This window comes from Protopterus annectens, chromosome 11.part0, assembly GCF_019279795.1.
Source record: "Protopterus annectens isolate FY-2018-M chromosome 11.part0, PAN1.0, whole genome shotgun sequence".
Classification (NCBI taxonomy): domain Eukaryota; kingdom Metazoa; phylum Chordata; order Ceratodontiformes; family Protopteridae; genus Protopterus; species Protopterus annectens.
The window spans coordinates 235,078,293-235,105,990 of record NC_056745.1 but is presented as its reverse complement, the minus strand read 5'-3'; the positions used below and the strand labels follow the sequence as shown (position 1 = coordinate 235,105,990).

Below are 27,698 nucleotides of genomic sequence, written 5' to 3'. Positions count from 1 at the left end.
ACATTTGAATATTCATTACATAACATAGACTTTTTAGATATAACCATTACCAAGAATGAACATGGAAAATTGGATCATACCATCTACAGGAAATCGTGTTGGAAGAACAATTTATTAGAATTCACTAGTATGCACCCCAGACACATATTCCAGAACATTGTTAAAGGTCAAATTCTGAGGGTCAACAAATTGTGTAACAAACAAGAAGATAGAGATAAACAGATAGACAAGTTAAATAATATGTTCATAGAGAGAAACTACAATGAACACTTAATACAACAGGCCAAAGCATCAGTAATGGGTACCCCCACCCCCTCTGAATCTAACAAGGCATATTACGAAACCCATGTTTTTTCTAAGATATCAAAAGAAGCTATACCTTTTTTGACTAGATATACTAGTGACAATAGTAATGTCACAAGCATTATTCGTAAAAATTGGGGTATATTGCTAACTAATAACGAGGTAAAGAATATGGTGTGAATAAAACCCAGGTTTCTATATACAAATAGCAAGAACCTTAAGAGGTTATTATGCATAGAGAAATCAGGATGTCAGATGAGTAGAGCTGACACTATGTTACAGAGAAATTTAGTAGAGGAATCATGTCACAGGCAGAAAACAGGAACTTTTCCATGTAATCGATGCAATATGTGTGCATACATTTCGAAAGAAATAGGGTTTACACATCCTGAATTAAATATTAATTTTGAACCTAGGTTTAGAGCTACTTGCATCAACTCTAACTTGATCTATTTAGCTAATTGTTTGAACTGCGATGCATTCTACATTGGGATGACCACGAGGCCCCTAAAGGAGCGCATTTATAATCATATTCATGACATTAAAAGAAAGATCCAAAAGCGCCTTAAGTAAACACATCTTGAATAATTCAGAACATAGTTTTAACTTTAGGACACTGCAGTTGATACATCCCAATGGCAGGGAAGGTGACACTTTCAATGATCTTGAAAATGTAGAGCTACAATGGATCTTAAAATTTAAAGCGCACCATACTCCAGGCCTTAATCAGTATGTGAGTCTTAGATCAGTCCTTAAGAAAAGAAGTCTGAAATAATAGCTTGTTTTTCTCTTCAATCATTATTGGGGTTTTTGTAAAATGTTTAGAGATTATATCTGAATGGAATTCTATATTTAGTTTAACCAAAAGATTACTTGTTCTAGGAACCCCTTTCAGTTGGATTCACTATTGTAGTGACAATTTAATTTCTGCTACAATGTTTTACCATTCTCTGTATATAAGACACTGATTATATGACAAGATATGAACTCTTATCAATATTTATTTATTATATTTAAGCATTTTTATGTATTAGGTGTTTGTTGTGTTATACACACAATTTTCATTTACATATTTATATGGTTATTATAGGTGTCTAAATTAGACAGGATATTTGAATTTTTCTTGTTTGCACCTTACAATAGGGTGGCTTTAATATCAGAAAAATCTTTCTGTCTTCGGAATCTTAGACGTTGAATAATGGATTATTTTAATATAATTAATTAGGACACCCGATATTGATCTAGTATTTACTTCTTTTTATTTAAATAAGAAATGTTAAATAAGTACAACAATTTATAACCTATGTTACATCCATAAGGTTTTTACATTTATGAGAATTCTATAGGTTAAAAAGTTTGACATGATTATTTCATTCATATATTCTAATATAACAAAATAATATATATATTGTGACACATGTCTCTGTAAATACAATAGATTTTTATTATTATTATTATTTTCATTTATTTTTTATTCTTTGCATAGTCATACATATACATATATATATTTCTTTGGATGGGTATATATAGTAAATAAATGAATGAATAATATAAATAGTTCATATTTATATTTCTATACATGGCATCTTAATGGGTTGAAAGTTAGTATTTACAAGCTCATAATTTATATATTTAGCCATGTTTAATAATATGATCTTATTAAATAATTTAACATCAAATAAGTACAGAGTATTTGGATCCACTGGCAGATTGCTTTTATAGAATATAACACTTCTTTTAAGGGTTATATGTATTGAGGCCTATAGCGAATGTGTTTATACTGAATGTTGCTCAATACATTTTGAATGCGTTTTTATTTTATTTTATCATATAAACACAATATATGAACGGATGTGAGCGACATGATGTTTCTTTATGAAGAGAATCAAAGGATTCTCACATTGTTTTTATTTACCTAATAGTTTTTAACAAGAAATTGTTTAACTTGACTTCATGTTTACATATATATTTTAGCTTGAGCATATAATGCCATTTAGATTTTTTAGATGCTTTTTCTAATATGGATTGATTATCTATTATACTTAAGCTGCCTATGTTCTGGTTTTCTTAGTCAAACTATGAATATGACTAATATTTAAGTATTTATGATTTGTTATGTTTCTATTTAAAGGTTATATTTGAAATATATATATATATATATATGAAAAACGTTTCATAATGCAGCCGCTGTTTTTGTAGTAACAGGAAGTGCATTTTCTGACTTCTGGTAAATGACAAGAGCTGCTTTGAATGTTTAATTACACATCTTACCTAGCCAATTATGTTATTTAATTATTGAATAATTGGCTAGAAGCACACTATATAAGAACTATCAAGTTCTACTTAATTTAGATCTGAAGAAGCGTACATTGTGTACGAGAAAGCGCTCATCGTTCCTGTTCTTTTTGTTATAATAAAGAAGTGTTTTATCTGCTATACCATCGTGGAGTTCCTCATTCCTGTTTTCTCTACTCTAAATGTGTAATAGGTTAGAATGGACAGGGTGTGCTGAGGCTCTATATGCAAGCCTGTATAATACTGAGCCAAGGGACAAAGCTTTGAGATGTTCTACATAGTTGACAAGGTTTAGGCCCTTGATTTTTTAGTGAGAAAACGTTCTGGCATGTAGTGGACAGGTACCTACAGTAAGAGGGTATTATACTCAATGATAAGCCTAATGTGGGTTGAGTACATTGAAATTATTACATTTTTGGACCTGGCCTCCATACCTTTAGATACAAGCTGTGCAATGAAAAAGGACTTCCTTATAATAATTTATATATCGTGATCAAGGGACAGTTCGTCTACTTAGGTTCTCAGATCCCTGACTACAGAATCAAATTTCAGAGATGTGTTATCAATGTGATAGTTGCAAGTGAATTCATGCTTGCCGAAGAATACTATTATACATTTCTTGGCATTCAGTTTTATTCCATGGTTTTGACATCACCTATTTTTTTGGGAAAGACCATCTTGGAGGATATTAATGTCCTCTGGGAAGTTTATAGCAATCTGCAAACCTAGTCAGCTATAAACCCTTTACATTCACTTTGACTTCTGAGAAGTAATTGTCAAAGAGGAGTGGCCCAAGGACTGAACCCGGGGGGTACTGACAGGTCCTTTGCAGGAGGTAGAGCAGCCCACCTTAATTTCTGGGGTCCTACTTGTGAGCCAATTTGCTATCCAATGAGTTACACAGGGATTTACATTTAGCTTGCAGACTTTTTTTTTTTACGATACCCAAGTGTAGGAGTGCAGGATGGTGTCAAATGCATTTGTGAAGTCTACATATGTGTTGTGTACTGGTGACCTTACCAATGATTCAATAACCTTCTCAAAGAAGTCAACCAAGTTAATTAGGCAAACTTGGCTTGTGTTGAGAGTTTGTAGGCCACCTATGTGCTTATTTATTAATTTCACAGTGATTCTTTCTGTAGCTATACAGATGAAGTCAGTCAGGCTTATGGGTCAATAATTACCTGGGTTTTTGATGTCCCCCCTTTGTCCGCCATTCATCCTTCATGAAGCCTGTCTGGAGAATTATATTATAAAGCCTCTATAGGAGGTCTGACATATTCTGTTTCAGGCTAGCCAACTGGTGGTCTGGTATGTTATCCAGCCCCATAAAAGTAATATTTTTGGCCATAGTTATTCCTTAGGACTTGCTCTTTGGAGATTTTTGGGGGGTGTAGATAGCGGTATGTGATCTGGAAATATACGTGGAGAGAGGGGCAATGTTTAAGATAAATCTGTCCACTAGTAGACTATGTCCTCTGGGTCCAAGTATGTGATACCACTTACTATTAGCTCTGAGCAGTTGTGGACATTGTTTCCAAGATTTCTAACATAACTAAAGAAGGCTGAAGAGGACATAGATCAATATCCTTTTTCTCTAGGATGTCAGTGTGCGTTCTTCATGTAGGTTAACTATTTTTAACTCGTATATGGCTTTGGTTGAACTGATCAGTATCCAGAGTTCCCTGTTAAGTTTAAGCAAGAGCATTTCTGGCATCTTGCAAGTTAAGCTTATTTTTCCATGCAATCATTTTTTTCTTTTATTATAGAAACATTTAAAATCTGGGTTTCACCACAGGGGCTTATTTTTAAATTTGATGTTAAATTTGCTTCAAAGGGGGCAGATGTGTCTATACATTTATTTAAATATGCACAGAAACTGGTGGCAAAGGATTCCATTTAAGCAGTGGGGTCATCAAGTTTTAAGGGGAATCTTTAATTCAGCCAGGTCATCAAAGATTTTCAGCAAGATCTCTGGAAACATACACCTGAAAGGGAGACCATCAACTTACACATCAAGCTGTACACAGACACAGACACAGACACAAACACACACACACACACACACACACACACACACACACACACACACACACACACACAAAAAGAACCGAAGATGACATAGATCAATATTCCTTTTCTCTAAGACGCCAGTGTGTGTTCTCAACATATAGGGACCAGTCTGCACCCTGACATAGCTGAGCTCTACAAATCTGGGCAGTCAGGCAGACAGGAACATTTGGATAACTCCACAGGTTATGAATGGTACTGCAACAGTGACCTTACAATGAACATTTCACTTTTCAAAGTCTCCTTTCAAGGACAAATGACAAAATTCAGTCGACTGAATAAGATGCAACTTAAATGTGGAAAAAAATCTCCAGTGCTGAATATCAAACAATTAAAAGCCATGCAAAATGAAGGGTATCTGAATTCACAGTATCCCTTCTTCACCTGCACAAAGAATCATCAGTATTCCACTTAGAAGTTTGCAATATCCTAATGAAAGGGCATCAAACAATTCTGGAGAACATCAGATACTTTAAAAAAACGAACGGTGACAGTTTCTCTGAAAGTACCAGACAATGAACTCAACAGCTGCATCAACTGGACCAAAAAATCACCTTACTCTATGGCTAAGAAACAAGCACAGAAATTGAAGGTCTCCTTTAACTTCCTGTAACAGGAAAAACAAAGGGAACAACAGCTGGATAGCTTAAATGGAAACCACTACCAAAATGAAATGAGATGAGATGACGATTTGGCCAATATAAATATATATATATATATATATATATGGATCTATCTGACTACGTCGACAAGTCAGAACGCCGACAGCGAGAACACCGACGCCAGAAGACCGATGGATCAAAACCCCGACGCTGAGAACATCGACATGGGAAAAGGCTGTGTATGTATGCGGTAGTGACGGACGTTAGGGTGCGAGTAAGGTAAGTGTGCGACTGTGATAGTTTGTGGGTTAGGGGCGGGTTAAGTGAGTTAGGGTTAGGCTGGCTAGGTAAGTGTGCGACTGTGATAGTTTGTGGGTTAGGGCGGTTAAGTGAGTTAGGGTTAGGGCGCTGGCTAGGTAAGTGTGCGACTGTGATAGTTTGTGGGTTAGGAGGGTTAAGTGAGTTAGGGTTAGGGCGGGCTAGGTAAGTGTGCGACTCTGCTAGTTTGTGGGTTAGGGCCGGATTAAGTGAGTTAGGTTAGGGCGCTGGTTAGGTGAGTGTGCGATAGTGGCGGACCTTAGGGTTAGGGTTTGGGTTAAGGTTGTAGGTAGTTGTGTATGTGAGGTTTAGTGTTGGTTTGTAAGGATTTTGGTGTGCTTGTGTTGTGTGTGTGCTTTTTGGACCGGGGATTTGTTTTGTTTGTTGCTTGTCGGGATTATGGTGTGTCGGGCATGTGAGGTTTCGTGTTTGTGAAATGTCGGTTATGTGGTGTCGGTGATTTCGTTTTCGGCGTTTTGACTTGTCGACGTTGTAAGATAGATCCATATATATATATATATATATATATTTTTTTTGTTAGCTCTCTAATGAGGTGGTAGCCAATAAAAGCAAATGTTGCTACTGGACAGAGGCAAAGAATTCAATCTCTAGCTTACTCTGCCAGAGAAAGACTATACTAAGAATCTAAAGTTTCCCACTTGTACTCATAATGGCAATCTTGCTGTTTGCTTACAGCATCCTCTCAAGTCACACAACTCTAAGATACAAACAACTGAGCGTTTTCAGTAGTGCCCACTTCCAGAGGTAAACAAACATCCTGCAGTTGCAATTTCAAGAAAACTGCAGCACTTTCCTGCTCTTGTAATGCTGAAAAGAAGGATTGTAAGGCTAGAAATGTGACCTTAAGTAGTAATACAGCTGAAATTTTTCTTACCGTAATTCTGTAATCTGTGACTCTCCCTCCACAACCCTCACTAATAGATGGCGGATCTTCAAGAATAGAACGAGAGCTGCTTAATACATGAAGGAAGATCTCGCCACCATGACTACTAAGCATATGACTTATAACCTTAGATCCTGACTTCCGGGGTTGTTCTAACAGCACAGAGCGACCTATGAGACAAATATAAAAGTACAATTGCATATTAGTAGAACAATCAACAAATGACTTTTCACTGATAAAAGTACTATGTAACTATTTCTGTACTTTAGTCAAAATTATGTACATGGCTACAGTACTTAACATCTATAAGGCAGCTCATATAAGCAAGAAAAATGAAAACATTTGCTACTAATTTAATCGTTTGATCACCATGTACCTGTGAACAGACTTAAAAGGGATTTACTCAGCTTCTGTTTTTCAAAACTCTATTTCATCATTTACCATATAAAAGATACAAAATAGGCAAACAGAAACTCTACATACGAAAGTCAGAAAGAACGATTAACATAGATTACTTAGAAAATGAACAATGTGTTAAGTTATTGATACATATTTAATACAACTGAGTTAGCATCCTAACAACTAGAGATCAGATACATGAAAGCAAAAAGATAAAAGAAAAATAAAAGAATCATATATACTATATAATTTAAAGATTAGATAATGTCTGCCTTGGGAATAAAAGGAATCCATTAATGTACACTGATTTTATTATAAGATTAGTTTAATACAAATACAAGTATACCTTAAGAAACTGCAAGGTGTTATCTGGAATCTTTGGCCAAACTCAAGGAAAAAGAGAATTTTTTTAAAGACATGCATATAATATATGTCCATATCCTGAATCCATTCCATGACAGCTTTTTACAGTCTAATCAGTTTCGTATGAACTTTAATTTAATCAGAATATAATTTCAGTGAGTACACAGATATTTTTATGTGAGAGATTAACTGGATGGGATGTGAAGCAATGCAAAATTCCTGGTACTAATTTCATTGCTATAGCCTTGGGTCTGCACTTTAGGTTTTAGGGTCTACCACAGGTTATTAACAAATTTACAATCCTATAAGATGTGCCAAATCCACTTGACCATGCTCACAGGCTTTACACTGGTGAGAGGGTAGGGAAAACAGGTGCTAGCTTCTTTGGGGTCAAGTAAGTATGGCTTAATATCATAAACTGAGTATAAAATAAATGTTGACCTAAAATTTATGCCACTCTGTTAGCAAACAGACTTAAAATATGATTTCACCAATACTCTCTCCTTTTCAATCTGGTTTCGTGAAAAACAGACAGACTAATGCCCACACACTATTAATGGCAACCCAAAATCATTACTACTTTGCTTTACCACTCAAGGTTTCTAAAGTACTTTATTTGATGGATTTAAATTTTACTACAGTACTATGTGCGAATGAAACATACCTGAAGATTTTATTACAGCTATTCCAACTCTTTACAAGAATCTCAATCAATAAGTCCCTTTCTAAACTCTCTTTCCATGCCTTTTCACACTATATACAGTAGATATAAAAAGTTTACACACCCTTGTTAAAATGCCAGGTTTTTGTGACATAAAAAAATGAGACCACAATAAATAATTTCAAAATGTTTCCCACCTTTAATGTGGCCTATAACCTGTACAATTCAACTGAAAAAACAAACAAATCTGTTAAGGGAGAAAATATAAAAAATAAAAAACGTACAATACTCTGGTTGCATAAGTGTGCACACCCTTAAACTAATGCTTTCTTGTGTGTGCATACCCTTAAACTAATACTTTGTTGAAGCACCTTTTGATTTAATTACAGCATTCAGTCTTTTTGGGTAGGAGACTATCAGCATGTCATATCTTGACTTGGCAATATTTGCCCACTCTTCCTTGCAAAAGCGCTCCAAATTTGTCAAGATTGTGAGAGCATTTCTCGTGCACAGTGCTCTTCATATCACCCCACAGATTTTCTATTGGATTTAGGTCTGGGCTCTGGCTGGGCCATTCCAAAACTTTAATTTTCTTCTGGTGAAGCCATTCTTTTGTTGATTTGGATGTATGCTTGGGGTCATTGTTGTGCTGAAAGGTGAAATTCCTCTTCATATTCAGCTTTCTAGCAGATGCCTGAAGGTTTTGGGCCAAAAGTGATTGGTATTTGGAACTGTTTATAATTCTCTCCACCTTGACTAAAGCCACAGTTCCAGCTGAAGAAAAGCAACCCCAAAGCATGATACTGCCACCACCATGCTTCACCATGGGGATGGTGTTCTTTTGGTGATGCGAAGTGTTGTTTTTGTGCCAAACGTACCTTTTGGAATTGTGGCCAAACAGTTCAACCTTGGTCTCATTAGACCAAAAAAAGAAGTTATGTCTTACCATAATGTTCCATTGTTGATCCTCGTTCAGTCATTACGTATGGGTATCTAGTATTATCGACACTGGTGCTGAAAAGGGGTCTACTTGTTTATCTTTCAGCCAACAGGTAAATCTTTTCCACTTGCTCAGATAAGTAATTCTAGTGGAGGACTTATGAGAAACAATAAGAATATCACATACTGGTAAAGAAAGATCATTCTGCCTGCCAATCAAGGGAATTGGAGTAGCCAAACCTTTAGCTTCTGGCTGTTCAGGTTGGGATGAATAGGTTCTGTGGGTGTGAGATCAACTCTGGGATTGGATGGAGGATCCATGGTCGATCTAGTAGGTGAGGCCAAAGGAATGGGAACCAAATCTGTCGTGGCCTATATGGTGCTATGAAGATTACCTTGCTCTTCAACCGCCGGGCTATCTTCAGAAACTGGGAAATGAGAGGAAAGGGCAGAAATGCATAGAGAATACCCGAGGGCCAACCGTGGACTACAGCGTCCCTGGGTGACTGTCCCGGAGGGGGAATCCGGGCGAAGTAGTTGCTGCATTTGTAGTTGGCCGGGGATGCAAAGAGCTCACAGCAAGGACGGCCCCAGCGGTGGAAGATCTCCGCCGCTATCAAGGGATTCAGGGACCATTCATGAGGTTGCAGAATGCACCTGCTGAGTCTGGCTGCTATCACGTTGGAACTCCCGGGAATGTGCGTTGCTAAAAGAAAATGGTTGGTAGCCATAGCCCATTGCCATATCCTCATGGCCTCTTGACAAAGGGGGTAAAATTTGGTTCCATCATGCTTGTTGATGTACCAGACCACTGCCATGTTGTCTGACTGAAGCGCAATTGTCCCAGACGGCAGCAAGGGATGGAATGCTTACAACGTCAGAAGCACCGCCTTTAGAACATTTATATGCAGATGGGCCTCCGGTTGGGACCAAGTGCCTTGGACTGACTGACTGTCCCTGACGTAGCCCCCCCCCCATCAGAGAGGCATCCGTGGTCACTGTGGCCTTGGGTTGTTGGGAGGAAAAGGGGTAAGACCACTGAGAGAGATTGTGTGTCATCCACCAATTTAAATCTTGTTTGCACCTGTGGGTTACTCGAATCATGGCTGAAAGAGGATGCTGAAAAGGATACCATTGGGTGAGCAGTAGCCATTGTAGAAGCCTCATGTGAAACCTGACCAGGGGAACAATGGTGATGGAGGCTGCCATGGAACCCAACAGCTGAAGAACCGAGTGAGCCATGGATTTTTCCTGGAATCCTTGAAGTCACAAGTGAGCTGTGACAACTGCCATGCACTTTGTGAACACTCTGGGGGCTGTAGAGAGTCCGAAGGGCAGTGCTCTGAACTGGTAGTGACTGGTTCCCGCACGGAAGCGCAGAAATCTTCTTGATGGCCTGTCCACCTTTATGTGGTAGCATGCATCTTGACGATCTATAGAGCACATCCAATCGTCTTTTTCCAAAAGTGGGAGGATAGACTGTATATTGACCATCCGGAATTTTTGTGCTCTCACAAACTTGTTCAATATACTGAGATCCAAAATTGGTCTCCGGTCCCCGGTTTTCTTTGTCACCAAAAATTGTCATGAGTAGAATCCAGATCCTATCTGGTCTGGAGGGACTATATGGATGACTCTTTTTCTTAGCAGCTTTTCTATCTGTAGTGCTGCTTCTTCCATTTGACTGAGTGGAACGTCGGGAAGATTTTTTGAAGGGACGGGACAAAGATCGAAGGGGATATGATAATCTCTGGTTATGATCCTTTGTACCCAAGAATCGGTGGTGATGGTTAGCCAGGCAGAAGGGTACAAGGATAAACGTCCCCCAACCATCTCCAGAGGAAAGGAGTTGGGCCGCTCTTCAGGAGCGCTGGTAGGATTGACCAGGGAAAGATTCCCTGGAACCCTGGTTACGCGGTTCCCCTCTGCCTCAAAAGGAGCGTCTTCCCTGTGAGTTTACTCTCTGCCTCTGGGGGAGAACTCGGCCTGTGTGTCCCGGAAAGGACCCTGAGATTTCTTGAACCATATCTTCCCACTCTTTGGGTTTCGGGAGAAAGCATGTTGATTGGAAGAATAAAGGACACCTATGGCAGAAATGGTCTTACCGTCTTGTTCACATCTGGCAAGTGTGCTTTTAACTTTGGGCCCAAACAACGAGGAGGGCTCAATGGGGGCATTAAGAAAGGAAGACTTAAAAAGTTTAGCGAAGTTGCACAAGCGCATCCAGGCATGTCGTCTCAAGACCGCAGCTGAACCCACCACTCTAGCTGCTCCTTCTGATGCGTGAGATATCAATCGCATAGAGGAGTTAGATATAGACTCAATGGTGGACAGCTGTGAGGCCACTTTGTCACGGACCTCATCAGACACTGCACCAGCCAAGGTTTCAGAGAGCTCAGAAACCAGATCCCTTTGAAGCCTGGTAAAATGTGCCATATAATTCAGGGACCTGATAGCAAAGGTCGCCGAAGCAAAAGTGCGCTTCCCTATTCTGTCCAGGGCCCAGGACTCTCTGTTAGGCAGATGGACAGTCTGGCTTTCTTCTTCTGCCAGATCCTTTTTTGTTGCGGCCGCCACCACCAAAGCATCTACAGGAAGACCTTTGGACCAATGGGGATCTGAAGCAGGAGGGGAGAAGATCTTATCTGGCCTCCGGGGAATAGCTTCATCATCATCAGGGGCCTTCCAAGCACGCTACACAATGAACTTGACAAGTTCATCGGCAGGTGGAGTAACCCAGGAGGTAGGGGGCTGGGCGCGAAAAGCCTGCAGGAACACAGATTCCTCAGGTTTTCGGATTAGAGGGCTGCCAGTGACCTCTCTGTTTCAGGATTTCAAGGATATCGCCAAAAGATACCTCAGAGGGTGACTGAGGAGATCCTTCCCCTTCATCGAAATCTGTCTTCGGTGAGAGACTCCTCTGTGGAGTCCATGTGTTTCCTCTTACACAAACTTTTCCTGTGAACCTTCTCAGCGGGAGAAGCTGGGGAAGACAATGGAAAAGGGGATTCCTGAGGGAATATGTCCTGTGGCCCTTGCACCCGGTGTCCACTAAGTGCGATTTCTGAAACCAGTGTACCAGAGGAGGGCAGAGGTATAGACAGTCTGGTATCGCCAGCAGCAGCGAAAGCCTTCTCCATCAGTTGGAAGGCTGGTCCACCCAGAGAGGAGTGTATGTCAAGGACAGGGGGCACTCCTTTCCTAAGTGGCTCAGCCTGCCAACTCGGAGTCCCTGGATGGCTGTGGAGCAACAAGCTATGCATATCACGGCTGACATCCTGGGTCATAGCAAAACATTCCTGCCACAAAGGCGACTGTGGTTCCTTAGTGAGATCCATAAAGGGAACCGCAGAAGGGGAAGACTGTGCTATATCCATGGACTTCAAAGGCAATGAAGGAGAAGAATACGAAGGTGTCTTTGGAGATGGGTGATCACCTCCCAAGGAAGGATAGTTCATGGGGGGTAGAATACCTCTGGCCAAGAATGCCTGGTCCACAAGACGCAACACATCATGTTCAGAAAGACTTCTAGTGGACCTCACAGAGACTGAGGGAGAAACAGGCCTATCCACAAAAGAGGCGGACTCGGTGCCCATCTCATCTGAATGCACCAAGGACAACGGTGCCGAGAAAGACTGAACTACCGTAGTTGCACAGAAGTCGTCATCGGTGTCAATTTCACTGTCTGCACCGACACAGGGATCGGTGCTGAAGTGACTGTCGGTGCCGAAACTGGAACCGACAAAACTGGAGTCAGTAATAAAGGCCTCGGTTCCGAGGAAGATCTCGGAGTCGACGCAGTCAAGGTCTGCGCCGATTGAACGGTCGGTGCCGATACAGTGGTAAAGGTCTGAACTGAGGAGTCCCTTCGATGCCGATATGTAGAAGGCTGCAGGAGAGGATGGAGCTGAAATCACTAATGGAGTCAAAGGCCTCGGCGCCGAAGGTTTGGGCACCGAAAGCACTGGGGCTGACTGAGAGAGCTCCGGAGCCGAAATTTTAGCCTTTTTAGATTTTGGTTGGTGAGAGTCCCCAGCCGGGGATGAAGGCAAGGATTTAGCCTTAGCAGAAATATCCATTTTCTTATGGGCTTTAGGAGGGGTTGAGACCTCTGGCCCAGAAATAGCCTCTGAAAAGGGAGATTTTAGAAGTCCCTTCAGTATCAGCTTATTTTTCCTTTCTAATAAAGTTCGATTAGAAAAGTTTTCACATATAGTACAAGGAGGTTCAAAAGATAAATGGGAAGCTCCCAAACAATAAACACATAAAGAGTGTGCATCAGAAGTAGGCAGTTTGTGTCCACAATCAGAACATCGCTTAAACCCCGGACTACCCTTTTATCTGCCATATTAACAAATAGAAAAGTACCAACAATGGTACAAGAAGGTATGACAGAGAAAAGGAAAGGGATTACCAATGATGGTAAGGAGAAATTACCTCGCGGTAAAAAAGGTAAGTAAAAGACAGAAAAAACCTGAGGAAATTATGAAAGCTAGATGTGATAAGGCAAGAGACAATAAAATATCAACTTTTCTGACAGAAAAGTAATTTGTAAAGCAATTAAACAACAATTGACTGTACTTCGCTCAAGAGAAGTAGCCTGATACAACCAGATGGCAATGCGGCAAACGAAATCTGAGGTAACAGGGAGAGGGGAATTGTGGGTAAGAGTTTAGCTCGAGGGTTTGAGGCTGACGTGAGCTTGGAAAATGGTCGGCTCGGAACCGATACCCATATGTAAAGAATGAACGAGGATTAACAATATCAGATCACATTTTCCCACATGCTTTTGGGAGACTTGATGTATTGTTTTGCAAATTTTAGCCGGGCCTGGATGTTTTTTTGTGTAAGAAAAGGCTTTCGTCTTGCAACCCTACCCCATAGTCCAGACATATGGAGAATACGGGAGACTGTTGTCATATGTAGTACACAACCAGTACTTGCCAAAAAATTCCTGCAGCTCCTTCAGTGTTGCTATAAGTCTCTTGGCAACCTCCCTGACCAGTTTTCATCTTGTCTTTTCATCAATTTTGGAAGGACATCCAGTTCTTTGTAACATCACTGTTGTCCTATATTTTCTCCACTTTTTGATGACTGTCTTCGCTGTGTTCCATGGTATAGCCAATGCTGTGGAAATATTTTTGTACCCTTCTCCCGACTGATACCATTCAACAATTAGATCCCTTTGATGCTTTGAAAGCTCTCTGCGAACCATGGCTTTTGCTGTAGCAGGCAACCAAGTAAATGTCAGGAAAATCCTACTAGGACAGCTGAAATTTATTTGGGGTTAATCAGAGTATCTTTACTTGATGGAAGGTGTGTTCCCAGGAAGACTAAATGTTGTAATTAAATCAAAAGGTGCTTCAACAAAGTATTAGTTTAAGGGTGTGCACACACACACAAGGTAGTAGTTTAAGGGTGTGCACACTTATGTAACCAGCGTATTGTGTATTTTCTATTTTTTATATTTTTTCCCCTAACAGACTTGCTTGTTTTTCAAATGAACTGTACAAGTTATAGATCACATTAAAGAACCTGGCATTTTAACAGGGGGTGTGTAAACATTTTATATCCACTGTATGTCTATATATTGATAGATTAGATATAGATGTACACACACACATTATATATATATATATATATATATATATATATATATATATATATATATATGTAAAGATGCAACCTCTGTATATAAAGGGAACACTACAGAAAAGAATAATCACCCTGTAGATGGTTTTAAAATCTGTTAAAGTTAAGCGCTTTTGCCCACTTGAAAAACTGCTTGGACTTCTTCAGAACACAATGAAAGGTATCACCCTTCTGGTTTAAATAATCATTCCAATTACTGCATAATCTTAAAGCCCAGTACAAATAAAACAATATAAAGATAACAAATACCAGAAAAAGTTAATCAATATTCACTGAAGAAAAAATATCAGTAATCCCTAATGAATATTCTCTAAAAATATTTTAGTAATGAATATAATAAAAAAAACTTTCCTAATAATGAGCTGGTTTAAAAATAACCAGTCATCAAAAATACACATTTGAAAAATTGCTCCCCACTGCAAAATAGGTGCCACAAAAAATACACAAAACAATACCCAAAAAAATGCCCCCCAAAAAGTAACCCTAGAGCTTAGAGACTCTCATTTTAACACTGTAACTAGAGACATAGAATTGTTTAAACATGGTTAAGTGATAGGATCCAACTTTAGTTGCCAAAATAGCTCCTTATATTCCATGTCCATTCTCCCATGATCAACCACATGGTTCTGGGGGAACTCTCTCCAAAATCACAAATTTGTAACCAAGGTAATTTTGACAGGTTAATAAATGTTGAAATGAGCCACTGTTCATGTTGACTTTACCAATGTTGTAAAGGTGCTCAGAAATTCACTTTTTGAAAACTCTTAAGTTTTACCAACATAAAAACCCGGGCCACCTGTTTCATTTACCAGTGTAAACCACACCTTTGGTATTACAGTTCCCATGTGAAAGACAAAAATATTAACCTTTTTTCTGGTGTTTCTAAAGCACATGATTGGAGAAATTTGTCTTTCGCCACTCTGTTCTGAAGAAGTCCAAGTGTTTTTTTTTTTTCAAGTGAATGAGAGCACAACTTTAATTAATTTTAAAACCATCTATGGTGTGATTATTCCTCTCTGTAGTATTCCCTTCAAAACATGTTTCACTTAGTTAAAAAGCATATTATTCAATTCTGAAATTTAACAATATCAGTACTCCCTTAACAGTTTACACTGATGATCCTGACATTTACTTTCCTTCTTTAATTCCAGATCTTCCTAAAATTCTAAATCAAATTAATATATATTCAAATCTTTCAAATTACAAATTAACTCCAGTAAATCCTCCCTCTAGACAGGTCAATAGTCATTGAGATGAAAATAACTTATTTAATGAAGTATTTGGGTATTCAATTTAACTAGCGTTCTAACCTTATTTTGACAAATAATATGGAGAAATGCTGGCTGAATATCAAAAATTATCTTGCAAAGATGGAAAAGTTAAATCTTTCTTTTTTAACCAAAACAGCTTTAGTCAAGATGAATATACTATCCAGGACACTTTTCCATGTTGCCTCCTCTTTTTGAACTACACCAAGCAAATTGTTTAAAATAATGGAATCAGTACTAGCTAAATTCATTTGGTGTCCCAAATGCATTCTTAATTATTGTCAGCAGAATTCTAAGAATAATTCCACTACGTTCCAAATACTGCTGGCAAACCGGCTGGGTGAAAATTTGGTACAATCAGTTGTTGCCTTACAATCAATGTCCATTAGCGGTTATATACTTAAATCATAATAAGCTTAAAAAGATTAATGTTCACAATCTATTTGTTAAAAAAAATCGGCCTACTTCAAAATCTAATTAACATTCTTGACTTAAATTCTTCCTTCTTAATTCCTCAGCCTACCAACCATATTCATGATCTCAAATTAAATAATCAAACTTTGGACCTTATGAATGTTCCACTAATTGAAAATAAGAAGCCGGGGACTTCATTTTATTAATTTTATCCCCTCTTCATCAGAGCTGATAAAACAATAAATAAATCTACCCAAAGGGTACGCATGTCTTTTAAACCAAATCATGTACTTACTAAACCAAAAATTAAAACCTAGTTGCCTGGAAGACAAAGAAAATGATAATTTTAATAATTTATGACAACATCCAATGAATAATAAATATATCTTAAACTCTTAGTAATATATATTTACTATTAGATATTCAGATACTTTCTTATTCCCTTCTTATTGGGAAAGAACGGAATCATCCTCTGCAGATGATAAACTGCATAACTATCTAATTATATAATTTAATATTAAATATATTTCCCTCAAAAAACAATATTTTATACTCTGCTTCTTTTTTAATATTTAAAGAATATTTTCTTCCCAACAACTGAACAGTTTGTATGAATGCAAATAAACTGCTGCAGATTACAGACTGTAAGAAAAGAAGCAAAAACAGTGACGGGAGCACATCATAATTCCATTGATACAGCCAGATAAAAAGCCTAGCCATGCCTACTGCACAAACATTTTAGAAATGTCAACACCTCTTTAAAAGCATTATTACTTAGCTGAAACACCAAACTTCTTTGACTATGTTAACAGATTATTTTCCAAAAAAATATGAACAAAGGGAAAATGAACTGTAACCCTCTCTCCCATCCGTCTGTCCCTCAAGATATGCCTGAAATTGTCTTACCGCCAAGCTATCATACAAGACCAAGTCCTAAAAGTGCTATAAGAAGCTAAATATACCTCACTGATGGGTCTTGACAATATCCCTGAATGGATCTTATTTAGCCATACCCTTAACAACACTTTTCAATCTCAGCCCCATACAAGTACTGTACCAAGCAAATGGAGAACAGCTACAGTCATTTCCCTACATAAGGGAGGACCTTCCACTGATCCAAGCAATTATAGAATCAAAAGTCTGACCAGCCTCATATGTAAAGCCATGGAAAGTCTCACCATTGAATTAATGAATCAGGACATTGGGAACCTCCAAACACTGAACTAGTCTCAGTTTGGATTCAAAAAGGGCAGATCATGCTTACTCCGCTGGTGGATTTTTTTGAAAATCTCACCAAAGCAATGGATGAAGGCAAAATGGCACACATCTCATACCTAGACCTGGACAAAGCTTTTGGCACAACTCCCCACTCAGGCACAGTAGAAAAAAAGAAACCCCTATGTCACCCACTGCATTGCCAACTGGCTTTCAGACAGGATGCGGATAATCAATAGAGGGGAAAATACCTCCACAAAAGAGACTAGTCACCTATGGAGTCTCCCAAGGTTCCGTGCTGGAACCTCTCCTGTTTGACATCTACTTTTCTGAACTAAAAGCAAATACCTAAGGATTCTGGCTGACTACATTTGCAGATGACTGGAAACTAGGAGCAGTCATTGAATCTCCAAATGACTTAACTATCCTGCAGGAAAGTTTGTTTCAAATAAGTAAATGGTGCTAAAATCATGAACTGAAACTAAATGCTAAAAAAGCATTATTGCATCCTTTGGGGAGTTATCTACCCCCAGGTAACTACCACATTGACAATATGCACTAAGAATTGGCGAAGTTGTTCAGGACTTGTGAACTTATGTGGACAGTGACCTCACTTTTAACCAACATGTGTCTACTGTTGTAAGAATGTCCTTCTATATTGCACAGCTTATAAACAAAGGGATTGTGTCTTTATCTAGAGATGTCACTGTGCCCCTTTATTCTGCCCTCATTGGGCCAATCATTGAATACAATGCCCCCTTTGGCAAGTATCTGTCCAGATACGTGCTACAATGGGAACAACTACAGAGATACCTTACTAACAGGATACAAGGCCTACATAACATGTCCTACAGGTGACCTGTGACTGGCATACAAGGCATTCTCAGACCCATTAGGGATGGATTTACTGCACATCAGCAAGTCAAATAGCATCAGAAATACTTGGTCTAGGGATCTAAACTTCTTCTGCAACATCAACAGAACAGTTTGGAGGGACAGGTGTAGCTTGCAGAGAATACCACTGCTGTGGAACAGACTCCCCAGCCACATAAAAAAAAGAAGTTATGTCCTTACCATAACGTTCCATGTAGAGTGTTCATCTCGCCTTTGTTCTTACACACGGGTTTGGAGCCAATCCTCGGCTCCGAGTCAGCCGAATTGCAAAGCTCTGAATCTCAGAGAAGCTAGAGACCAGCCCATATCCCACAATCCTCCCTGCCATTAGTCAGATCTAGTTTGCAAACAAACCAGACCAAAAGATCCAACACCTCCGGTGCTAGAAGTATACACTCTCTTCATCCATTCAGAGACACTCTCTCACCACAGCAATAACTAATGGTCTAAACATATATCCCATGATACACGGGAGCATATACCCCGGAAGGGGTCAAGACACGTCGATCAGACTCTAATCCTACCAGTTCTTCCAAACACGTGGGGGGGAAAGGGAGGGAATGTAAGAACAAAGGCGAGATGAACACTCTACATGGAACGTTATGGTAAGGACATAACTTCTTTATGTAAGAGTGTTCAATCTCGCCGTTTGTTCTTACACACGGGTAGCGTCCCTAGTTCCGTCACCCCGAGTGACTCATGGAAGAACATTCCTAAGCACAGTGGAACCAAATGATGTCCTATCCTTGGAGATTTTGTCCACTCTATAATGAGTGATGAAAGTATGTGGTTTAGACCACGTGGCTGCTGGACAAATAGTGTCCAAAGGCAAACGAGCTGCATGAGCTAAGGAAGTGGAGACGGATCTGGTAGAATGGGCCTTAGGGTTGATGGGCAAGGATTGCTTTGATTTAGAGTATGCAACTGTTATACAGTCAGCAAGCCATTTAGATAGTGTACGTTTAGTAATTGCCATGCCCTTTTTATTGTCTGCAAATGCGACGAAGAGCTGATCTGTTTTCCTGTAAGCTTTGGTCCTATCCAAATAAAATCTTAATTGCCTCTGAACATCCAACTTGTGCAACATATACTCCAGTTTGTTAGTATTGTTTTTGAAAAAGGTAGGGAGTTCTATAGACTGGTTAATATTCGTAACTGAGCATACTTTTGGAAGGAAAGATGGATTTGTAAGCAAACAGACCCTGTCTGGATGGAATATCAAGTAAGGTGGTCTGACCGATAATGCTTGCAACTCTGATACTCTACGAGCTGAGGTCACGGCGACGAGAAACAGCGTCTTCCACGATAAGAACTTTAAGAAACATGACGAAGCAGGTTCAAAAGGTGGCAACATGAGTTGCGACAGCAACAAATTCAGGCTCCATGGAAAGAAAGGTTTTCTGACAGGCGGTCTAAGATGGAAGGTTCCTTTCATAAAGGCCTTACAAAGTCTGTGAGACATAATGGGAGAACCTTCCTCACCAATATGGAATTTTCATATGGCCGCCAACTGTACTCTTAGCGTGGAAGTAGAAGCTCCCTTCGTGAAAAAGGATAGATAAACATTCTAAAATTTTATGAAGAGGAGCTACCAAGGGGTCTAAGTTTTGGCTAGATGCCCAATATACAAAGCGTTTCCACTTACTCGTATAGAGTTTAGTAGTGGAAGCTTTATGAGAAGCAACCAGAATGTGTTGAACTTCCGGGGGGAGTAGATGAGACCTGGCTAGGCAGGGAAGCGGAGCAGCCAAGCTGCTAGTTTGAGGGATTGTACAGACGGGTGAGGAGGAACTCCCAACAAATGTGTCAGTAGATCTGGTACTGGGTCCAGAATCCATGGTTCCTCTATTTGATGGGCTCGAAGAAAGGGGAACCATATCTGACGAGGCCAGAATGGGGCTATGAGTATTATAGTCCTTTCCAGGTTCCTGGCTTTCTGTAGAAATCTAGGAATCAAGGGAGTAGGCGGAAATGCATATAGGAGACCCGGGGGCCAATCGTGTATCAGTGCGTCCCTGGGGACATCCCCAGGAAGGGGTAGGAGGGCAAAGTAGCTTCTGCATTTTGCATTCAACGGAGAAGCAAACAGATCACAGCAAGGCTGGCCCCATTTGCGGAAGATCTTTTCCGCCGTCTGTGAATTGAGGGACCACTCGTGAGGTAACAGGATGGTTCTGCTCAACCTGTCCGCAATGACGTTGGATGACCCCGGGATGTGCGTTGCTATCAGAAAGCGACCCGTGGACTCTGCCCATTGCCAAATTCTCATGGCCTCTCTGCATAACGGGTAAGACCTGGTTCCCCCTTGCTTGTTTATGTACCAGACTACAGACATGTTGTCTGTCTGAACTGCTACTGTTCCTAGAGGTAAGAGGGCTTGGAAGTATTGCAACGCCAGGAACACCGCCCTCAACTCCAGAAAATTTATATGTAGAGTGTACTCCGTGCTGGACCATTCTTCTTGGACTGTTCTTCCCTGAAAAGGCCCCCCCACCCTATCAGGGAAGCGTCCGTGGTTATTGTGGCTGTTGGACTGGGTAGAACGAATGGACGACCCATAGTGAGGTTCTGATCACGCACCCACCATGAGAGGTCCCGTCTGCAAGAGTCTGTTATCCTGATCTCGTGCGCTAGTGGTAGGTGTTGGAACGACCACTGCGCGAAGAGCAGCCATTGTAGGATCCTCATGTGTAACCTTCCCATAGGGACTGCAATTAGTGCGGCTGCCATCAGTCCCAACACTTTTAACAACAGTTTGGCTGGGGCTTTCTTGCTGACCAGAAGAAGAAGAACCTGCTGTTTGAGGGTTGAGGCTCCTATTGGAGGGAGCTTCAGTAGTGTCGAACGTGTATTTAGGTCTGCTCCGATGAAGGAAATACACTGTGAGGGTGATAAGCAAGACTTTTCGAAGTTTATGGAAATCCCTAAGTGGGAACAAAGGCTGATTATGTAGTCTCTGGCTTACAATAGACGACGCTCGGTGGTGGCGGTGAGGAGCCAGTCGTCCAGATAGGGAAACACCTGGAATCCTTGTCGTCTCAAGTGAGACGCAACTACTGTCATGCATTTGGTGAATACCCTGGGGGCTGAGGTGAGTCCAAAGGGCAGAGCTCGAAACTGAAAGTGACTGGCTCCCAGCCGGAAGCGCAGGTGATCTCTGGACGGTCTGGCCATTTTGATGTGGTAGTACGCGTCTTTGAGATCTATAGAGCACATCCAATCGTCCTTCTGTAAGAATGGAAGGATCGATTGAAGCGTGACCATCCAGAACTTTTCCTTCTTCACGAAGTTGTTGAGATGGCTGAGATCTATGATCGGTCTCCAGTCCCCTGTCTTTTTTGGAACTAAAAAGAACCTTGAGTAAGTTCCGAATTCTCTTTGGTCCGCCGGAACTGGTTGGATGACTCTGTTTTCGAGCAGCTTTGAAATTTCTACAGCTGCTAGATTTCGCAGACGGGGTGGCACGTCTGGAAATTTTCTTTGTAGAGGTGGCGTTGATGTGAAGGGGATTCTGTATCCTCTGGTTATAATGCTTTTTATCCAAGAATCCGAAGTAATGTTTAGCCAGGCCAGTGGGTATAAAGCCAAGCGACCCCCGAGACTGCCTCCAGAGCAGGACAGCCGGGCCTCCCTTCAGGAGTGCTGGAAAGGCTTCCTAGGGACGGAATCCCTGTCGCCTTGGTTATGCGGACTCCCTCTGCCGTCGGGGCGGCGTCTTCCATTTCTACCCCCTCCTCTGCCTCTGGAGGGAGTATCACTCTGTGTGGTCTGGAAAGATCCCTGATTCTTACGGAACCACATTTTTCCGCCTCGTTGCCCTTTGGGGTATGGTCTAGTAGGAGCGGAAAAACGGACCCCGACAGCAGACAGGGTCTTTCCCTCTTGCTCGCACCGAGTGAGAGTCTCCTTAACCTTGGGCCCGAAAAGTGTGGCACCATCAAAAGGGGCATTGGCAAAGGAAGACTTGAAGGCTTCCGCAAAGGAGCACAGCCGCATCCATGATTGTCTTCGAAGAGCAATCGGTGAAGCTGCAGCTCTACTCGATCCCTCGGCTGCATACGAGATGAGCCTCATGGATGAGTTTACTATGGAGGTGAGGGTGTTAAGTTGTGCTGTTACTTTTTCTGAAACAGCAGCATCTGTGTTACCCTGGAGGGTATCTGTCAGCTCCTTGATGAGATCCCTCTGCAAACGTGTGAAGTGAGTCAAACAGTTTAGCGAACACATGGAAAAAGTCGCTGAACTAAAAACGCGCTTCCCATATCTGTCCATAGTCCTAGAATCCTTATTAGGAGGATGAACAGATGAGGAAGACTCAGACATCTCCTTTTTCGTGGCTGCCGCCACCACCATAGTGTCGACAGGAACTCCCTTGGTGAGATAAGATTTATCTTGTGGGGCAGTGATGAACTTGTTTGGTTTCCTAGGGACTGGTTCCACTGTGTCAGGTGCCTCCCACGCCCTTTGAGCAATCAAATCCATTAATTCATTGAAGGACGGAGTCACCCAGGAGGTAGAAGGTTGAGCCCCAAAAGCCTTCAGCAGCACTGACTCGTCCTCAGTGGGGGCTAGGGATTGCCAATCACCCCTCTGTTTCAAGATCTCCAGGATGTCTGCAAATGACACATCCTCCGAGGGTGATTTGGGGGACCCCTCTGCCTCATCCAAGTTGGTGTCAGACGTTAGAGATTCCTGTGGGGAATCTATGTGCCTCCTCTTGCACAACCGTTTCCTCGGGACCTCATCAGAGGGGGCTTCTGGTGAGGCCTCCAAGGAACAGGGGGAACCCTCTGGGGGTGGCTGAGGCAATTGGGCTCTACGCTTGGGATGGATCGTGGGAGCAGAAACAGAAAGCGGCCCTTTTGGGGAAGAAGAAGATTCCCCTGATGATGTGGTTGTCTGTGCAGACAATACTTTCCTCATAAGGTCAAAGGCCCCAGAACCCCTGGCCGAGGGCTCCCCCGGTTCCGAAGAACACGGGAGCATCCCAGACCCAGGTGCCGTGGGCTCCGACCCCGAGGACGGAGCCAAGCCAGTCTGTGCCGAGGCCCAGAGAGGGAGAGTCGGCACCGACAGGTCGGTACGACTCTCGGAACCGAGGAGAGACCGTCGGCTCCGCGACTCCCCTATCAGTTCCGAAGGAGTCGAAGTCAATGGTGTCGATCGTGCAATGGACGGTTTCGGCACCGAGGGCTCCACTATCATCAGGTCATCCTCTCCCAGCTTCGAGATCTGGATGGGTCTCGAAGGAGGACCCGTTGGAGATATGGGGAGGCCTTCTAGTTTCGACACCAACTGGGAGGAAACTACAATTAACTTAGAAAGGGCCGTGTTTTCCATGAGTTTCTGCACGACACGATCCACATCTGTCTCAGATAAAGGTGTGGAAGAACAGGTCTAAGGAGCCGAAGATGGCACCGACCGAAGAATGGACGGTGGTGGCAGCTCCGACACCGGTTCCAAGATCTGGGGCTCAGGAAAAGATAAATGTTCAACGCTCGGCCCCGAGATCTGTGGAACCGGCGAACGAACCTTAGAAGATGAACTCGGAGCCGATGACATGGGCTCCGACATTTTCGACCCCCTTCGAGGATTTAGAAGCCTGATCCGACTTGTCCAAAGCCTCTTGAAAGGCAGGCTTCAGTAACCCTCTGTCTATGAGCTTCCCGCGCCTATCTGTCATGACCGTCCCGCTAAAGGAATGGCAAATAGAGCAATCCTCTTGAAGATGGAGAGGGCCAAGACAGTAGACGCAGGAAGCATGATTGTCAGTAATGGACATTTTCTGCCCACACTGACATCTTTTAAAGCCAGATTTAGCTTTTTCTGACATACTAATAAAATAACAATAGCTAATGAGTATAGAAAAAACTGCTATCCTGCATGTATATAGATATGGAGAAAGGGCTATATAAAAGAAGATACTCACAAAACCACAACCAAAGAAGAAGGGTTAGGCCACAAAAGGGTGCCTGAAGAAAAAAAAGGGTATATATATATATATATATAACACACACAGCACTTCTATAACAATCTAAGAATTATAAGGTAATATCAGGAAAAAAATCAGTATCTTATCTGTAAATAGTAAGCAAATCTCAGTTTTCTATCTGGTCCGAGCTCTCCTCGATCCGATCTGTTGCAGCGGCAAACTAGATCTGGGAAATGGCAGGGAGGATTGTGGGATATGGGCTGGTCTCGAGCTTCTCTGAGATTCAGAGCTTTGCAATTCAGCCGACTCGGAGCCGAGGATCGGCTCCGAACCCGTGTGTAAGAACAAACGGCGAGATTGAACACTCTTACATCAAAGTTTATCCCTGTCCATATTCAAATACAACTTAGATCAATGGATGGGAAACAGAAAATTTACTCCAGGACTGCCTCCTGTACTACTAATGGAAGAAGGCAGCTCCTAAATGTTTTATCCTATGCATGGGTCCCCTCAAATTACTTACGGTATTAATCCAGCTATTCTCATTAGGGGCAGTACATAATTATCGACCATGGGATAGGTAGAGCTACTCTCATTAGGGGTAGTATATAATTATCGACCATGGCATAGGTAAGAGCAATCTATAACCAAACTAGATATGTTACTTTGAGCACAAAAAGGGAAAATGGCTAGGCTTAAAATGGCCTGCAAGGGCAGCTGGCCTAGTACTTACCTATGAACCTATGAATACCCATAGAATGACTTTGTCATTATTGCTCAAAATCTGTTAGCAAAGAAAAAAATGGGTCTATTCAGTTTTAGAATAAATACTATGGAAATTCATAGAAATGGACATAAAGCAATATTTGTAGACTGTTGACAGTGCTCTGCAGGATATTTGTAAGATATAGGACAACTTCAATGTGTGGACTGGGGTGTGCAGATGTGATGTTACATTACAAGTTGTGCTAAACAAAATTCAACATTAACCTAACATCATTAATGTATATGCTAATACAGTATGTTGGATTACTGCAGGTAACCCAAAATGTGTTTCTTTTCTAACTCAGATGATCATCTCATTAATGTGTGTGGTAGAAGAAGATGCCTACAATGTGGAGAAAGTGGATAATACAATTATGAACTGTAAAATGAGGTTATAAGTGCCATAAAGTGGAGCATTTCTGGCTGGAGAGACAAGTGGGACATAATTGCTGAAAATATTAATGAAAGTCCTGATCAACATGAACAGATGGAAGATGTACAGCATAAACAGAATCGCAGCGTGAGAGAACTTGTTAATGATGTTACGCTAAAAGGAGAATGGTTTGAAACTGTGTACTAAAGCTAAAAATGAAAACAAAGAAAAGCAAGGAAAAAAAATAAGTTATTAATACAGAAATAAGTAATAAGCTTGCTTTGTTAGACTCAGAAGGTCTAGAAGATATCAGCATAAAAGAAATAAGAATGGCTACAGGTTGAAGTTCAATAGACGGGAGAGTAAAATACTGGAAAAGGAAATAATGTGTTACTAAGGACATGGAAGAACAAAATGGATAGTTCTGACATTATATCACTTAATGTATACAGCTTTATAATAGATTCACGACCATCATCACTTTGCTAACATCCAAACTTAGGTTGCACCCCGCCTTGATAAGTAAGGATAGGCCAGTTAGTTCCAGGGTAAATTTGAGAGTACCCGACCTTTCATCCAGGTTTGGATTGAAGAATGATAATGCATCACATTGCTTAACATGCAGCGGCAGCATATCCTACAATCAGGGGAGGTACTGCGTAATGGATTTTTCTCCATCATGTTCTAGAATATGCAGGTAGTTGGTTCTAATGCTTGCTAAGCTATTAGACTTGTGGACATATGGAAGATCAAAGATATAAGCGTCCCTAAAGGCATAGTAGGCAAGGCACTGACTGTCCCTAAGCAGCCTGTAGGACATTAGGTAAAGGGATAGGCCGTCTACTCTTTCTAGGTAGCCCAGCATTTTTAAGCCTTAAACCTTCTTAGTTAGGAACCTCTGGACCTTCTCTAGTTGTCTGATATAGTGAGTGAGGTACATCCTGAAGGGGGACCTGGATGATAAAACACTGGCCGTTAGTTATACCAAGAAGAAGGATTTTTTGACTACAGCTGACACATGATGATCAAATAAGACAGAACTATCAACCCAGGTAACCAGGCTCTTGATTACATTTTCTTTAGTAGTGAAGTATTACAGGAGTATTATTTACATTACAAGTTGAAGGTACAGTTTTTTTTGTCAAGTTAAATGATACTACACCTTTTCACATTTAATTTGAATCCATTTTCAGTACACCTAGTACTATCTAAGGCAAGTTATTTTTTGAAGTGTAAATTTGCAGAGTCTTGATAACAGCACTCAGTTTGCAGTCAGCTACAAACTTAGTTAACCAGAGGTCCTCACTCTTAGTTTGGAGGCCATGGAAGTAAATGCTGAAAAGGAGGGGTCCCAGAACAGAGCCATGTTGGACTCCTCTGGTTACCTATGCACTTTCAGATGACACAGCTGCCCCACAAACTAGTCTGTCTTTTAGCCAGTTTGTGATCCATCTTACCACATAAGGATGCATATTTAGATTATTTACAATGCCTGCATGGCTATGATGTCAAACACTTTGGCCAAGTCAGGATGACTACTGCCAAAAGCTTGGATGACCTTCTCAAAGTTGTTAACAAGTTTTAATAAATAGACTCTCGCTTTAATGAAACTAAACTGTTGAGGGTTCACAGCCTAATGAAAGTAGTTTTTTTACACACACTAGTTTTGCAAATCAAGCTCACAAGGTTGATGGGTCTATATTTACTGGAGTCTATGGAAAGGCCACCATTGTGAAGGTGTGTCACCACTGCGGTGTGCTATAATTCAGAAAAAAAATCCTATGGTTAAGTTTAGATTAGATCATTTCAGGAGATGTTTAGTAAGAGCATGTTTGGCACTATTTATAAAACATCCACATACTCTGACAGGTCCCATGGAAGAAATAATTTTAGTCTCTAATAACACACTCTGAACAGGTTCCTTGGGGATAATGGGTGTATGGAGACTGAATAGATATTTAAGGGGTAAAGTTGATGCTAAATTTGTTTGCTAATGTGCTGACATTCTAAGACATCTGAGTGAGCAATTGTATTTAGCATACATTCTGGATACTGTTGAGTACTGCTCCTAGCATAGCTAAAGAAGGGCTTGCACTTATTCTTATAGCTTGCTTTATCACTTCCACTGTTTTTATAATCACTAGTAATGCTTTTTTTTTTTACATTATCTTTGTTATGCAGCATTTTGGATTTGAAATAAATTAGCCGTTATATGAGCAAATTTTGGGAAAACTAAATTTCTCTTAGTAAAATGAAAAGGTATAAAATATTTCTAAATAATGTTGTGGAATAATAAAACCCTTACTGCACCCTAGGCAACCCACACCCGAT

General features: G+C 40.9%; 1 protein-coding gene across 2 annotated transcripts in view; it reads right to left on the bottom strand.

Moving 5' to 3' along the window:
* Positions 1-27,698, bottom strand: part of INTS13 (integrator complex subunit 13) — a 629,493-nt gene that overhangs the window by 211,386 nt on the left and 390,409 nt on the right. For both annotated transcript variants that reach the window (XM_044087655.1, XM_044087656.1), the window contains exon 11: positions 6,484-6,662. In XM_044087655.1, the coding sequence (XP_043943590.1) occupies positions 6,484-6,662 (179 nt within the window). The remainder of the gene's footprint in view (positions 1-6,483; positions 6,663-27,698) is intronic.